Genomic DNA, 16,291 nt, shown 5'->3' with positions numbered 1-16,291 from the left:
GCTGCTCGGCACCGTAATATAGCATTTGAATCAATGATAACTAAGGCTAAAATGTTTGCTAATAAAAAAGTGTCACCATAACTTTAATAAAATTATTTAACATAGCAAAGCCGACCAGTGAGGAACGAAACTCACCTTAACATTAACCAAGATGAGGACTAAGTGCTCGATACAGTGTAGGAAATAACTATCCGAGGACATTTCACTCGCCAAATGGACCGTTTCCTTAGGTTAACGAAAGTTGGGTCGTTTCGCCATCTTTTTAACACACTGGCTTTAACCTTTTACAGTATTTGAGCCGAGAACCTTCCCTATTCGAGTAGTCGATTTCCCAAAAAGCTTGAGTCCGAGGACTTCGTAACGCCTGGGTTCTGTCTAAAACTTAGGGTTTTTTTTTTATTTTTTATTTTTTTTTATTATTACTTGGTTTCCCCATAGGCTTGAGTCCGAGGACCATGCAAGCCCTAGGTTCTGTCCAAGACTTTTTGAGTTCAGTTTCTCCCTTTCCTCTGGTATTTCACGAGGTGCCGAGCAGCAAGTTGTTCTCGGCAACGGTTATTCCTCGGTGTGGGCCATTGCCCTTGGGCCCCCATGCAGAACATACCTGGGCCGCGAATTCATTTGGCCCTCAACTTAAAAGGTATTTATGTAGTTTTTGGTTACGTAGTACTTTCTGGTGTCCCAATGTTCGAGGTGCACCTTCCAGAGACTCCTTTAACCCCCTGGTTACAGGTGGCGTTGGAGATTGAGCCTGAGCCATCTTGTCTGTAGCGTTCCTTGGGGCGCTGCGTGAATTAAATGCCACCACCTTATCTCTTTAAATAAATAGGAGAGAAAGCTACTTCACCCTCGCATCAATTCTTTAGTTTTCTCCCAAATCACAGCTCCTATACTCAGTGCTGTCCTCCCTTAGCACAACATGTTTGAGGCGAGGGTTGGGAAGAAGGAACTCTCTCTGCCACAGAAGCGCCGTGCCTTCATGAAACTCAAAATAGTGAGGTATGGGCACAGGAAACACAAGTTCAAGAGAATACTCCATTTCGATCGAGGGGAAAGGACGTCTCTCCTTCTTTTAGTCAAAATCCGAAGCAGGTTCTGTTCATGCCAGAATTCTGGTGTGTCAGAAGAAAGATTCTCTGCCATCAGCACCTTTGCCTTGTGGCGGACAAATATTTAGAGAAAGACCCTCAACTTCCAACTCCCTGCACCTTTCCTTCAGCGGTGTCAGGCTCAAGTTGGGTCTCTTTTGCTGTTTGAGTTGTGGGCATGCGAAAGCATTGAGGAAGAACAAGGTCTTGGCGCTGTAGCCAGCCTCTCCTCTGATCTACTTCCTCGGCTTTACCTCATTCTCTTGTATCTTCCTTCCTTTTGGTTATGTAGTGAGCTTTGACACAAACTGATTCCAGCTTTTTATTGTACACTGTACTATTTCTTTGCTTTAGTAAAAAATGGAAATTTCTTTACTTGTTTTGAATGCTGTTCCTTTGACAACACTACTTTGTGAATGGGTGTGCACCATGTGTGTTTCTCCTCGGCGGTATTTAAAGCAAGAACTTTTGAAACACAACCCAACTAATTCTAATCTACCGACATTATCAGGCAGAATAATAATAACTCATAATAAGCTAAACTTAGGAAATTAACCGAGATAACGGTTGAACGTTCTGTAATAAGCGCGAGAGTACTGTCTGAGAACGACGAATTCTAAATAATTCATCCGAGGGAGTGACCGAGCATTGCGTGACTTCAATTATGCTTTTGGGAAACACGTTACTCCATTCCATACTGGTCCCTTTAGTGTTGAGGATCTGAGGGCATACTAGAGAATCCATGTAACGCAATTTTTTTTCCTTTAAGTAATTGGTTTCCCCAGAGGCTCGAGTCCGAGGACCATACAAGGCCTTGGTTCTGTCCAAAACTTGTATTCTCTTTTTAAGTAGTTGGTTTCCCCAGAGGCTTGGGTCCGAGGACCATACAAGGCCTTGGTTCTGTCCAAAACTTGTATTCTCTTTTTAAGTAGTTGGTTTCCCCAGAGGCTTGGGTCCGAGGACCATACAAGGCCTTGGTTCTGTCCAAAACTTATATTCTCTTTTTAAGTAGTTGGTTTCCCCAGAGGCTTGGGTCCGAGGACCATACAAGGCCTTGGTTCTGTCCAAAACTTGTATTATCTTTTTAAGTAGTTGGTTTCCCCAGAGGTTTGGGTCCGAGGACCATACAAGGCCTTGGTTCTGTCCAAAACTTGTATTCTCTTTTTAAGTAGTTGGTTTCCCCAGAGGCTTGGGTCCGAGGACCATACAAGGCCTTGGTTCTGTCCAAAACTTGTATTCTCTTTTTAAGTAGTTGGTTTCCCCAGAGGCTTGGGTCCGAGGACCATACAAGGCCTTGGTTCTGTCCAAAACTTGTATTCTCTTTTTAAGTAGTTGGTTTCCCCAGAGGCTTAGGTCCGAGGACCATACAAGGCCTTGGTTCTGTCCAAAACTTGTATTCTCTTTTTAAGTAGTTGGTTTCCCCAAAGGCTTGGGTCCGAGGACCATACAAGGCCTTGGTTCTGTCCAAAACTTGTATTCTCTTTTTAAGTAGTTGGTTTCCCCAGAGGCTTGGGTCCGAGGACCATACAAGGCCTTGGTTCTGTCCAAAACTTGTATTCTCTTTTATTTATTTATCTTCCAAAGGTTTAGCTCTTCGAACAAGGTGGGGGAAGCTAGTCTGATGTTTGGAGCCCCTAGACTTGCTCATGCCATCGACACTGTGAGACGTAGCCCCTAATGGGAACTTGTGTTGGAATAGCAACACTGTGTCGACGGTTATCAAGGCACCCTCATAGACCATTGTTTGACAGAAACTCAACTTCACCACCGCTCGAGCTAATGCGCAAGCCTCCCCACAGACGACGCCAATTGTAGGGACACGTTTGGCGACAAACCGCAGTAGAGTTGGGTTCGCACATGAATGGGCCCATACAATATCATTTGTAGAGAGTGGGGTCGAAAGGCTAAGTCGTATTTACCCGGCGGTGGTTTTGTTAAGGTGTTCATACATGGTTTAGGTGTATTCACCTCTGGAACCCCTCTTTTTCCCAGTGGGACTGGAGCCTCCCATCCTTTAGGTTACATATTTTTTCTTTTATACTAGCATGCGTTCAATTTCCTTCGTCCACGTGTAGGGTCGACCTTTCCAAGACTGATACTTGTCCCATCTGTCTCAGACCCAGGTCGTTGGGAGTAGTTGATAAAGCTAAAGGACACGGCTCTGCTAGGTGCAAAGCTCAGTCTGGGAAAGGCAGTAAGGGCAGCCTTTCCTAGATATTTCAGATTTTCTTTTAAGATTGTCCCTATGCCGCTTTTGCCCTTTTTCTTGGTGGAGCTTTGGACCAAGCCGAGGGCTGCACCGTCCTCGGCTGCCTCTCTGGGCCCATTTGGGCTTTACACTAATGAGCTTGGACTACCACCTTCTTCGGCTTGGGCCTTAAAGCTTCCCGTGAACAAGTGGGCCTGGCCCATATATTGTTGGGCCCCACAGTATTGTTATTGTAATTGATGTTAAGGGCTATTCGGTCAATTCCCAATTAAAGTGGCTAGATATTTTATGTTTATTTTATTATTATTATGTCTGCCTGCCACAATCTGTCTGAAATAGTTTCGTTTGCCGTGAGCACGTCCCTGGCAGATTTGGCCTAGTTTGCGCACAAGCCGGACCAACTTAAGCTGAAGCTGGGCTGGTCCCGACTCTCTTATCCAGAAAACTTGGGCTTAGTGCAGTAGGAGGCAGCCCAACACCACTAACGCAGCCCACCCCCCTTACACTTGTCTTATCTCAATCACATTATATTAAGAAAGTTCTTGAGAAATTCAAGAAATATGATGACAGTCTAGTGAGAACACCTATAGATGTAAATTTACATCTAACTAAGAATAAAGGGCAAGGCATATCTCAATTGGAGTATTCGAGAATAATAGACAATCTTATGTATATAATGAATTGCACTAGACCAGACATAGCATATGCTGTCAGCAAGTTGAGTAGATACACTAGTAATCCAGGAGAAGACCACTAGAAGGCATTAGTTAGGGTTTTGAGGTATTTGAAATACACCCTAAACTATGGGTTGCAATACACTTGGTATCCAACTGTACTAGAAGGGTATAGTGATGCTAATTGGATATCCGACACAAAAGATACCAAATCCACAAGTGGATATGTCTTTACACATGGTGGTGCAACAGTATCTTGGAAGTCATCTAAACAAACATGTATTGCCAGATCCACAATGGAATTAGAATTTATCGCATTGGACAAAGCAGGAGAAGAAGCAGAGTAGCTTCGTCATTTCCTAGAGGATATGCCAATGTGGATGAAACCTGTACCCTCTATTTGTATACATTGTGATAGCAAATTACCTATTGGTAGGGCACAGAGTCATATGTACAATGGTAAGTCTCGACATATACATCGAAGACATAATACCGTGACAAGTTGCTCTCTAATGGAATTATTTCCATTGACTTTATAAAGTCGAAAGAGAATATAGCGGATCCGTTAACCAAAAGTTTGAGTAGAGAGCAAGTAAATTGCTCATCAAGGGGAATGGGGTTAAAGCCTATTATTTAAAAGTCTTTAGGATGGCAACCCAACCTAGCTGACTGGAGATCCCAAGATCTAGGTTCAAAGGGACAACCGAATTGTGGAGACTAATTTTTATCACTATGGAGATTATATCTCCCATCCATTCCTATGATGAAATAGTGATGCTTGTAAGCGATGTTTAGGGTAAGCTTTACTTTTAATGATTCTTATATCTTAAAATTCCGAGTGGGATATAGCAGGATACTCTTAATAAGAATCACCTATATGAGTGTGAGGTGGGCTGCTTCCATGAGAGTTTTTAATGTTGAATTCTCTAGAGCACTTCATGAATTTACCAGGATATGTTCAGGGCCGAAATGAACACAACTATAAGAATCGAAAAATGTCCGAAAAGGAGCTATGTGAATTCTATTGTCTTGGTATACACAAACGGCTGAATAGTTCAAGACATCATGTTCACTGGTTAGCTAGTATATCCGATAGTCTTTCACAAAGGAAAGTTCAAAGCCACAAGCTACTTCTCTCGATACAGTAACTTTTCTTCTACTCTCTTTGTGTCTGCATTGTCATTTGCATTGTGCTTTATCAATTTCTATTCATGTGGAGGATTGTTGGAAAAATAGCATGGAGTGAATAAGAAATTGATGTGTTCTATATTCACTTGAAGATGTTATTATAAGTGGTGAAAATCCTTGAGTCCCACATTGGAAATAATAGAAAATATGAGCTTTGGGCTGGATAGTAGGTTAGGCTTTAGGCATGTGTGGACTAGGCCCATTTATCCAATTAATAATAATATTTTATTATTTTATTATTGAGTTAGAGTTTGTGCTCAACAGTAATCTCTGAAATAGTGTTTCAGTTTGAAGTTACGTATAGTTTCATTGTCCCTAATTCATGAAAAAAGAACTTTTTAGAGAAAACTCTCCCAGTGAGATTTTTGTTCATTCATTTTGTGTCAAAGAGAGAGAAAGAGGCATTGAGGAGTTCGAAGAGCACGACATTGAGTGCTTCATCTTCGTGTTGTTTGATCATTTTATCTTGGGAAGCAAACGTCCATGAGTCTCAAAGCACCACAGTGAAAGTGATTTAAGGAGATTGTGTAAAACACAAGACTTGATCTCATTGTTCATCCTTTCAAGCATCTAATCTGTGAGTCTTCAATTATTTGCAGATTTCTTATTATTTATATTCAGTATTTGTTTATTACTTTTGCCTATTATATCAATTTGTGTTATTATTTAATTTTAAATCTGTGTATTGCTCATTTTGCTTTATCACATCAGTAAATTGTTGATATATATCCAACAAATTATATCCTTGATGTTGAAAATTGATTGCATACAAAAACTCATTTGTCATGGAAAGAGTCTTCAAAGTTGGTTGTTGACAATTTGTACGAGTGATATCTCACAATCCGGACGTAGTCTTGAGGTCCATTTTTTCTAAGAGATAGATAATGACTTCTAATTTAAAGTTTTTCATGAAACTTTTCCAACGAATCCTTATTTGGGCTAATATGTGGTCATTTGATCATAATTTGATGAAGATCAAATTATAATCAAGCTTTATTCTTAAATTTGGTTGTGTTGGGAGCTTTTTCATAATTAAAATTTTTTTTTTTCTCGCTTTTAAGTCCGATATGGGCTGTGAGCAATCATTTAAAAGAGAATTTAATAATCTTCAGTATAAGTTCGAGTTTATCCTGATTGAAGGGCCATATTTTTTGTCAAATATTACTCAAACCAGGGTTGATTTTGGTGAAACTTGGGGGAAGTGTTTTGAAATATATTAGTGTAAATGGTAGAATTTAGAGGTCTGATCAAAATTTGAGCTTATTTGACCATCACTCAACTCAGTCAAAGCTTAGCTAAGGGTTTGTTTGGATATCGCTTATTTTGTTAAAAACTGAAAATACTATAGCAAAATAATTTTAAAATGCAAGTCCCAGTACGGACATGACATGACAAGACAAATTGCACTAAAAATAATTTTGAAGTATTCCTTCATGACATAACATGCAAAATGCATAGCCACTGCGTGTTTGTCTTCATTTAAAATGCATTTATCTTCATTTACGTGCATAGTGCCATGGGTCCCACTGTTCAAATGCCAAACGCAAAACGTGCAATAAACGTACAATCCAAACACATTCTAAGTGTAAGTTTTTAGAACCCTGAAAACACAATATTTAACCTAAAATGTATTGTCAAGTTGATACTTAAGTCAATTATATAGATCTAGGTTAAACATTCATCACATATGTCATGCAGCGGAAAAGTAAATAAAACACAGATATGATGAACTAGGAAAACCAATTAAACAAACCAGTTTCAAAGTAAAAAACCTAGAGGGAACTATTCCGAAAAGAATAATTCACTATATCAAATAGAAGTTTACAGTCAAAAATATTTAATTCATAGTAAACTTAACTATGATTATCAAACTAACTTTAAAACCTTCAGACTTCTTTGATATGGATTTGCTTTAATATGAACCTCTAATTTATGCCTTTGATCTTCAATACACTTGATATCTGAAGCCTGGGCTGCAACTTTATTCCACTAATACTTGTAGTATGTAAATGAGCTCCAATAGATGTTTGAAAGAGTTGAAGGCACAAAACCTCTTAGATTTCAAAAGAGTAGCTCTAAAAAACTTGAAAAATGTGCTTTAGGATTTTTCTTATATACCAAGTAAGTCTGGAATGAAACCCTAAATGTTTAATGGGCGGTTGGGCTTTATTAAAATTCTGCAAAATAGCATCTCAATTGGTCGAGCCTTTCTCTCGATTGGTCGAACTCTTCATCTTTTTAATTTCTTGAACCTGCAACTTGTACGTTTTTGAATTCTGACTTGTATCACTTTAATTTGATCAATGTCTAAAACACTTCATAGATACTAAGATCTATTTCTAGACAAGTTTATATACATGGTTTGCTAACAAACAAATTATTTAGAACCTAAACATTTATAACTAAATATTTAGAACCTAACACTAAGAAAAGTGCATTGTGATCATTTTGTCTCTAGATCCTCAAAATTGATTAATAGGCCTTGTTTGTTTTAAAAAAATGGTCACTCATCACTCAGTTTTCATCACCCATCACTTATCACTTAGTTTTCATCACTCATCACTTATTACTTATCACTCATCACTTAAAACACCCCACCCTGTTTGGCACCATCACTCACTTGTCATCACTCAATATTTTTCAATTATTTGTGGGCCCCATACTTGTACCTTGTGTAGCTTTTACTTTTTTTTTTTCCTTCAACCCCCAGTAGCTAAATTCACCGAACCCAGTGAGAAAAAAAATAATTAAAAAAAAAAAAACCAAACTCACTGAACCCAGAACAAAAAAAAAAAAAAAAAAAAAAAAAAAAAAAAAAAAAAAAAAAAAAAAAAAAAGAGACGAAGAACTGAAGAAAGAATCAGTGAAGAGAGAAAAAAAAAAAAAAAAGGATGAACTGAAGACCGAATAGTGAAAAAAAAAAAAAAAAGAGACAAAGAACTGAAGAAAGAATTAGTGAAGAGAAAAAAAAAAGGATGAAAAGACCGAATAGTGAAAAAAAAAAGAGAGAGAGACGAAGAACTGAAGAAAGAATGAATCAGTGAAGAGAAAAAAAAAAAAAAAAAGGAGTCAAAGGTCAAAAGTTGCGGCTGTGGGTCCCTCCATGTGTGTATAATTACAAAAATGCCATTGAGTTATGAGTTGTGAGAATTGAAAACAGCTAAAATGTGTTTTCAGTTTCCATAACTCATAATTCAAAAATCAGAGAATTGAGTAATGGAAACTGAGTCACGGATCATGAGTGATGGTGTCCAAACAAAAAAATTTTCGTGGGTCCCACAAATTTTGGATGAAGAGTGATGAAAACAAAATCATATCACTCAAAACTCACTCATCCAAACAACATCTAAGACATCCAACTGGGACAAAATTAGGTTATATTTGACACTCCCAAGATTCCAACGTGAAAAATACTATTTATAGATTTTTTGAAATTAAATTTGAAGTTGTACATGTAAAACGATGATGAATAAAATACAATATTGACACTAAGGTTTTTTTTTTTTTTTTATTTGCTTGATGTTGAATCGAAACAAGTATACATGTTGACTCCAAGCAAGCATATATAGGTGCCAAATCTTAAGTTATTTATCTTTTTATTTTCTTTGTTCATCTATTTTATTGTTGCATCTGTTTTGGTTTTGTCCTGCATCAGTTTTGTGTTGATAATCGTGCTAAAAACTTGTTCCTGGACCCTTATGTGTCTTGCTTCACTAAAACAATTAACTGAAGACAATTTCGGTAATTTGTTGGCCAAACCAAATGTAAAGTATACTGCTAGTTCAAACTTATACCTGAGCATTCCAAAATTCAGCTCTGAGATTGTTCTGTTTATTAATTAAAATCACCTTTGACCATCCCATTCTTCCAAAGTGAAAGCCATATTGAATTTTGATTGACTAGTGCTGTAGGAGCCATTGGATTCCCATTAGCTTATACTTGTTGCCTTGTTTTCGTGGGCATAAAGGACGGGTAGCATGTGCCATAAGAAATAGTTATATAAGCATATATATATATATATATATATAACATTGAAATTCAAATCATCCAAGGCCATATTGAGTTTCTGGCCAAAATTAAAAGTAGTGGTACTTGGTGTTCTTTATGACTATTACTCAGAACAAAGTAGAATGTTTAGAAAAGATGCTGTAACAACGTATACAAGTAGGCCCCTGAAGAGCAAATGGGGCCTTTTTCTTAATAGGAAAGGGTCCACTAGAGAATTCAAGAATGACCAAAAAGCAACCACGCTGTTATTCTCTCATCATCATTCACCATCAAAGCACAAAACAACAACAAAAGAAAGGAAGGCCAAATTGTTAAAAAAAAAAACCAAGAAAAAAAATGTTGAGAAGCCTTCAATTACACTCCACTCACAAAACAATCTTAGTTCTGAGACTTCTTTGTCTATTATTTCTCTTGTCTTCTCTTAGTTGCCATGGATACCCTGTCAAAGCTCACATATTCATCTATGCAGGCTGCTCCCAAGAAAAATACCAACCCAATTCACCTTTTGAAGCAAACGTCAATTCTTTTCTAGCATCACTTGCAAGCTCGTCTTCTCAGGTGTCATACAATAGCTTAGCTATAGGAAATGGAAGCTCTCCAGAAGCTGATGGCAGCATATATGGGTTATTCCAGTGTAGGGGAGATTTGAAGATTTTGGACTGCTCCCAATGCATTCAAAGTGCTGTTACTCAAATAGGTTTGGTTTGTCCTTACTCTTATGGGGCTTCTTTGCAGCTTGAAGGGTGCTACATAAGATACGAGCATGTTGATTTCTTGGGAAAGCTTGACACAAGTCTTAGGCACACAAAGTGTAGTAAAAGTAGTGTAAGTAGTGATGTTGATTTCTTTAGGCGTAGAGATGATGTTCTTGCTGACTTGCAAGGGACAACTGGGTTTAGAGTGAGTAGTTCAGGTTTGGTTGAAGGTTTTGCTCAGTGTTTGGGGGATTTGAACCCAACTGATTGCTCTTCTTGCCTTGCTGATGCTGTTGGAAAGTTGAAGACTGTGTGCGGATCAGCTTCTGCATCGGACGTGTATTTGGCGCAATGTTATGCTCGGTACTGGGCATCTGGCTACTATGATTCCTCTTCAGGTACAAGCTCTCTCTCTCCATATCTTTGATTGTCTCACACTTCCTTTTAGAACGGAACCAAGAATTTTTGTTTGGAGTCCGAATTGTAAAACTATATGATTTAATTTGTTATAGCTTTTAAATTATAGGATATGAAATATAGTTTTTCCTTATCTTTATAAGAGCACTTATGGCCAACCCTAGTCCTAGGGCCACTTTCTAGAGAAAGTCCACCAAATGTGGGCATTATGTGATTTTTTTATTAAGAAAAGAAAAAAAAACATATATTGAGAGTTGTGTATTTTTCCTCTACTCTTAAGAATATCCAAAATTATAATAGATTAATATAAATCCAACTCAATGAGTAGTAAGGGAATTATTTCATATTAAAAGTAAGAATAATAACTTTCTCAAAAAAAAAAAAAGGTAAGAATAATAATAAATGTAGTATAAATAAAAGTGTGTAGAATATAGAACTTTAACATAAATATCATTCAAGTGATATATAATTAAACACAAAAAAAAAAAAAAAAAACTCATGTAAAACTGTCGTCTTAGGACACTTAATTTGAATATTTGGACAAGTGAAACAATAATCCCGGTTTCTAGTTGCAATTTATTTACCATGAAAACAACATATTTTTGTTAACATTTTTGCTCTTTAATTGGAGCCAATAATTAGGTCATTGCAAACCTAAAATTAAAGAAAAAAAAAATCTCATTCTGAGTATTCTATTGTATACTTTATCAATTATAATTTATGACACTTCATTTTATTTTTCATTATACAATAATCAAAGTTTAAAATTGAAAAATATATCAAACAAACACATGACATATTACAGTTGATAGAATATATAAAAATATAGTGAAATACCAAGAATGACCTAGAGAAATTTTATTCTTTGCGAACCTTAGTGCTACAAGGTGACATAGTAAACGTACTTTCTTAAAATTACATTGACCACTTTAGTTTTTTCCACAGTGAGAGAAAGAAATGTTGAATTTTTTTCCCAAAGCCAATGGTCAGCAAGTAATCTTTTTATAAAGTATAAGGCATCAAGGGTCACAAGTGCTTTAGCTAGTACTGCTTTTGGGAACCTCCATTATAAGTGCCATTCCTCTCTCTCATCTTTTATCTCTTTAAACAATTTCTCTTATTCTTTTTGCTTTCAATTAAAGTGTTATTTATGGATGCAAAAGGTGTTATTACCCTATTATTAAACAATCAATGAGTCAATATACCCATATTATTAAACCATAATGTCCCATTCAAATAAGTGCCATGATTGTTCTTAAAGCCTTATTCTTATAGAAAAGATAAGCTCCAATTTCAAGACAATCATTCCAACCAAAATCTGAAAGGTTTCTTATTCTCCCTCCACTTCTCAGTGACCAAATGGATCAAATAAAATATCTGTATCTAATCTTCTCAAAATTTTAAAACTTGCAAAGTCTGAAATATATAAATAGCACTAATGTATAAAACATGGGTAGAAAGAAAGCTTTTGTATGTGTGGCTGCCAAGCATGCTCAATCTCCTATCATGTTCTTATGTATAGTACTAATTCCCACTACCTTTCGCTTTGGGGTATTTGTATAGATTCCACTAGCGAGGACCAAGTGGGAAAAACAGTAGCAATTATCGTTGGTGTACTAGCAGGTGTAGCTGTTTTGATTGTTCTTCTGTCGGTTTGCCGAAAAAAAATGGGTAAAGTTTCCAAGTATGAGTAATAGTTTTATTAGTAACTTTGTTATTGATGACTGTGATAATCAAACAATTATATTTAACATACAGGTTAAGAAGATTGAAGATGTCATTGGTTTCTTTTCGGCCATTGGATGCTGTCATTGTCCAAGGTTTGCGGATGTTTGTACTTTGTTGTGAAATCACTGTGACAACTTTGTTTTCTTCCATTTTTCCATTTTAATATAATATGGTTTTTGCACAAAAGAAGGTGGATATTGTCTAGTGATATAAAGTGACATTCATAATCGATCTCCATCAACTATAATTTGCTGCTGATTCTATTCCCTTCATGCTGTCCAACAACATCCCATCACTCCTCGATATATAATTTTCTTAAAGCACTTTTATTTTCTAAAACTTTAGGGGTCGTTTGGTAATGTTGTTCTAGTAACGTTGTTTGTATTTTTTGGAAAAACTTGTGGATGAAAAAGTATATGAAAATACATGTAATATTGTTTAAAAACTGAAAATATGTGTTTAAACACATATACCAAACGGGTCCTATAGTCTATACTACTTTCAGGCCTTGTTAAGCTTTGTTTCATGTTAGAAATGAACTGGTTGACTTGTTTTGTTGAAGATATCACTTTGCTGATCTATAGAGGTAGTAGAATTAATATAATATTATTTAAAAACTGAAAACATGTGTTTAAACACATGTACCAAACGGGTCCTTATAGTCTATACTGCTTTCATGCCTTGTTAAGCTTTGTTTCATGTTAGAAATGAACTGGTTGACTTGTTTTGTTGAAGATATCACTTTGCTGATCTATAGAGGTAGTAGAACTAATATAATATTGTTTAAAAACTGAAAACATGTGTTTAAACACATGTACCAAACGGGCCCTTATAGTCTATACTGCTTTCATGCCTTGTTAAGCTTTGTTTCGTGTTAGAAATGAACTGGTTGACTTGTTTTGTTGAAGATATCACTTTGCTGATCTATAGAGGTAGTAGAACTAATGGTGACCCATTAATTGGCAATCAATTTATATATGACCATCATAACTAAAGAAGGTTAGAAATAGCATCGGATAGTGCATGATATCTAGCTTTAGTATTAGATTGAGACGCAACAGTTTATTTCTTACCGTATTAGAAAATTAGAAAAACTAAGTAAAAAATAGTAACCAATATTGGTCCACTTCCTATCTCTAGGATCTCCAACCTTGTTAGCTTCAGAAGAGGCATGCATATTCATGAATGGAGAAGAAATAAAAAGAGAAAATAAAGAGTAGAAGCAAGAATATAATTTTAATGCTGTTCAATTTAATATTCTACCTTCACGTACAGTGGAAAACCCATTACAGCCATATCTTTTATTTACAATAAACCTAGTGAAGGGTTTATATACTAAAGAATCCTAAGTTAGGAATAGTCTAACCCAAGATTAGCTTGCTTATTCTACAAATAGATGGGTCTTCAAAAATTTTGGGGCTGTTGGGATGCCTTAAATATATAATGAACAAACGCTCAAGGCATGTCGAGATAACATACGATCACAGATGATGGCTAATAATAATTGTCAAAAGCTTCATAAACATATGGAAGAGTCTTGTGCGGATGTCATTGCTAGAACACATGCTACATGTTCACGGGAAGTGATCATGGTGAGCAGGTGACTCGAGATGCTTATATAGTTGGTTTGCATGGATGTGCATGAGGATTGCAAGAAAAGTGATATGACACCTATGTTGATGTGATACTAATGATGGGGCTAACAACTTTCACTAAAAAGTTCAACATAGACTTTATAGTTTTGTTTAAATCTAAAAGTTTAGATAGTTTTATTTAAATCTTAGATTTTTAGGTAAATTCATTTAAACCTCAAATCTTGGGGAAAAAAAAAAAAATTAAAGCCACTCTTCACATGATTTTTAATGGTGTTAATGAAAAAATTGTGATCGAAAGTTTAAATGAAACTATTTTAGTAAACACACACACATATATATAAATATATATATATATATATATTTATATTCTTGATTGGGTAGTATATATATTCAATCTTGATAGGGCTTTATCCATTTTTACCTAAATTGGTGAACTTTATATCCAATAACTTAAGGATTATAATAGAAAAGATAATATACTGAAAAGTAATGATCTAATTTTCTTTCTTTCTTTTTTTAATTTTTTTAATTATTTTTATTTTTTTTTTATAAAAGCATATGTGCTCTAATTTTAAAATATAAGCATTGTTATTTAACATTCAAGTTCAGGTTTAAAAACAAAAAAACAAAAACCATTTATTTCACTATAATTCAATGCACATATATATTGCTAACAAATTTTAAGATTTTGATATATATATATATATATAACTAGTCGCTAACCAGTGCGATGCACGGGATAGTTGGTTAAATAACAATTACAAATAATCACACAAAGGGCGCAAAATATGTTCTTTGATTATAAATTTAGGGTGTTTCACATAACACATAAAGATCACACCTTGGTTTCTCTATCTCGATGAAAAAATTATAGCCAACATTCCAATAGCTCATACACAAATTTGGACATAATATGAATTCACATAATGCTCAATTGCAAATCAATTTATAGTCTACCACCAATATAAATCATATAAAAAATTTATTGATAAAATGAATATTTAAATGTATAAATAATCTCATGACAACATTAGCAAGACCATGCATTTGTTGCCAGGGAATAATATGCCACATAAACACATGGGGCCCTATCCCACTATCTCTTATAAGAAGCAACTCATAAACACAATATTCAAAACTTTGAAAAGAAAAAGCTAACAAATACTCTAAGTATCTCTGCTTATCTACTTTTTATGGCCCCCAATTTTGATTATGCTGGCTTCTTGGAAACTGTTGAGGAGATCATTTACAGCAACATATATTTGTGTCAGATGCATCTAATTTCCATTAGATACATCTTAAGTACATGCAAATGGCTATATATTTCAGTTTCAACTATCTCTATAAACAATTAAAACCAAATTTCATAAACTCTTTGGATACATCTTAAGTAAGACATACAATCAATTTCAAAAACACCAAATGTTGGGTTGAAAGTAATACACAATTATTCGAAGTAGTGCTATTAGGCTTAGCCAAGCCACTCTCTATGGAAAAATTTTAAAATATTGCATTTAAATAGAGACAATGCAATAATGTATTAATAGCTATTTCTATGAGCAAGAAAATAAAAAAATATTTGAAGCAATTGCATGAAATCATTTAAGTACATGCCATCAATGAAGTTGCTTGAAATCATTTTAAGTACATACCATCAATGAAGCTACAACATTAACATTGTTCATAACATTATTTTATTATTTGTAGCACACAATGTGGGCATGTAAGATATACATTGGTGCATGGAAATCTACAAAATCACCTACACAAAAACAAAAAAGGAGAGAGTTAAATCAATGATTGTGTAATAATCATAGTGCAGTTTAGATAGAGATGAATTCTAAATGCAGGTTTAGTCTCCTACTTTTTTGGGTCTATAAAATTTACAAAATCATAGATGCATTGCAAACAAACACCAACTGATTTGATCAATCTACGATCAAATTAGAATGGAGTATATACGTTCATATTATGCTATAAAAAAAAAATTATATCCCTAAACTTATTATTTAATGGGCAAAGAGAAAGCAGAGAGTTAAATAACATGCTTTCACATCTACCACTTTAAAAAGGCTTAGACAAAGATACTTACCCAAGAGAATGAACTTTTGATACCTCCTACTGTGTGAATGAATTCACCACTATGGTTGAAGATAAGTTTCCCATCTTGAACCACAACTTCATAAGCCTTCCTTTTTGCCTGCAATGCATGATGATTGAACTTCAAATTAAGTATGGTGTTTGTTCCATGATGCATGATTGCTTTTTATCAAAATACAAATTCTACTTCCTAGCTAGGGAGCATAAAGCAGGGACATGAGACTCACTGGACCAAGATATCTAATGCATTGCAGCTGAAGCTTCGATCTAGAACATCTCTCATGTTTGACCTTTTTTCCTTCTCCTACATCAAGCCTGTTATTTTTCGAAGTTCAGATGTTAAGCAAATTAAAAGTCAAAATTGTTGTAATTCTATCAAATTTATCATTGCTCCCCATATGCAGAATCCCATTGAGACCTAGCATCAAACACCTCACAGGCACTATAAAAGCACAACCACCATTCAAAATTTGAGAGATAAGTAGGATAATTAATCGATATAGATAATTAAACTGTCTATTTACTAATATATCTTGTAGGCATTCTATCAAACACATGTTAGGAATCTCAAACAGCTATAGTAACCAAC

At 35.2% G+C, this 16,291-nt stretch overlaps 1 protein-coding gene and 1 long non-coding RNA gene across 2 annotated transcripts; one reads left to right on the top strand and one right to left on the bottom strand.

The window, feature by feature from the left end:
- The first annotated feature begins 9,358 nt into the window (after positions 1-9,358).
- LOC126722977 (plasmodesmata-located protein 8) lies at positions 9,359-12,248 on the top strand. Its single transcript, XM_050426145.1, has 3 exons — positions 9,359-10,260; positions 11,843-11,950; positions 12,038-12,248. The coding sequence occupies exons 1-3, from the start codon at positions 9,504-9,506 to the stop codon at positions 12,040-12,042; spliced, it is 870 nt and encodes a 289-aa protein (XP_050282102.1). The 5' UTR covers positions 9,359-9,503; the 3' UTR covers positions 12,043-12,248.
- Positions 12,249-15,172: 2,924 nt separating this feature from the next.
- LOC126724485 (uncharacterized) lies at positions 15,173-15,923 on the bottom strand. Its single transcript, XR_007655005.1, has 2 exons — positions 15,695-15,923; positions 15,173-15,364 (listed from the first exon to the last, which is right to left on the bottom strand). It is a non-coding gene; the product is annotated as an uncharacterized LOC126724485 (long non-coding RNA).
- Between the last annotated feature and the right edge of the window lie 368 nt (positions 15,924-16,291).

The sequence above is a fragment of the Quercus robur genome, chromosome 4 (assembly GCF_932294415.1).
Source record: "Quercus robur chromosome 4, dhQueRobu3.1, whole genome shotgun sequence".
NCBI lineage: Eukaryota > Viridiplantae > Streptophyta > Magnoliopsida > Fagales > Fagaceae > Quercus > Quercus robur.
The sequence above is the reverse complement of the archived record's forward strand: the minus strand, read 5'-3'. Positions and strand labels throughout refer to the sequence as shown.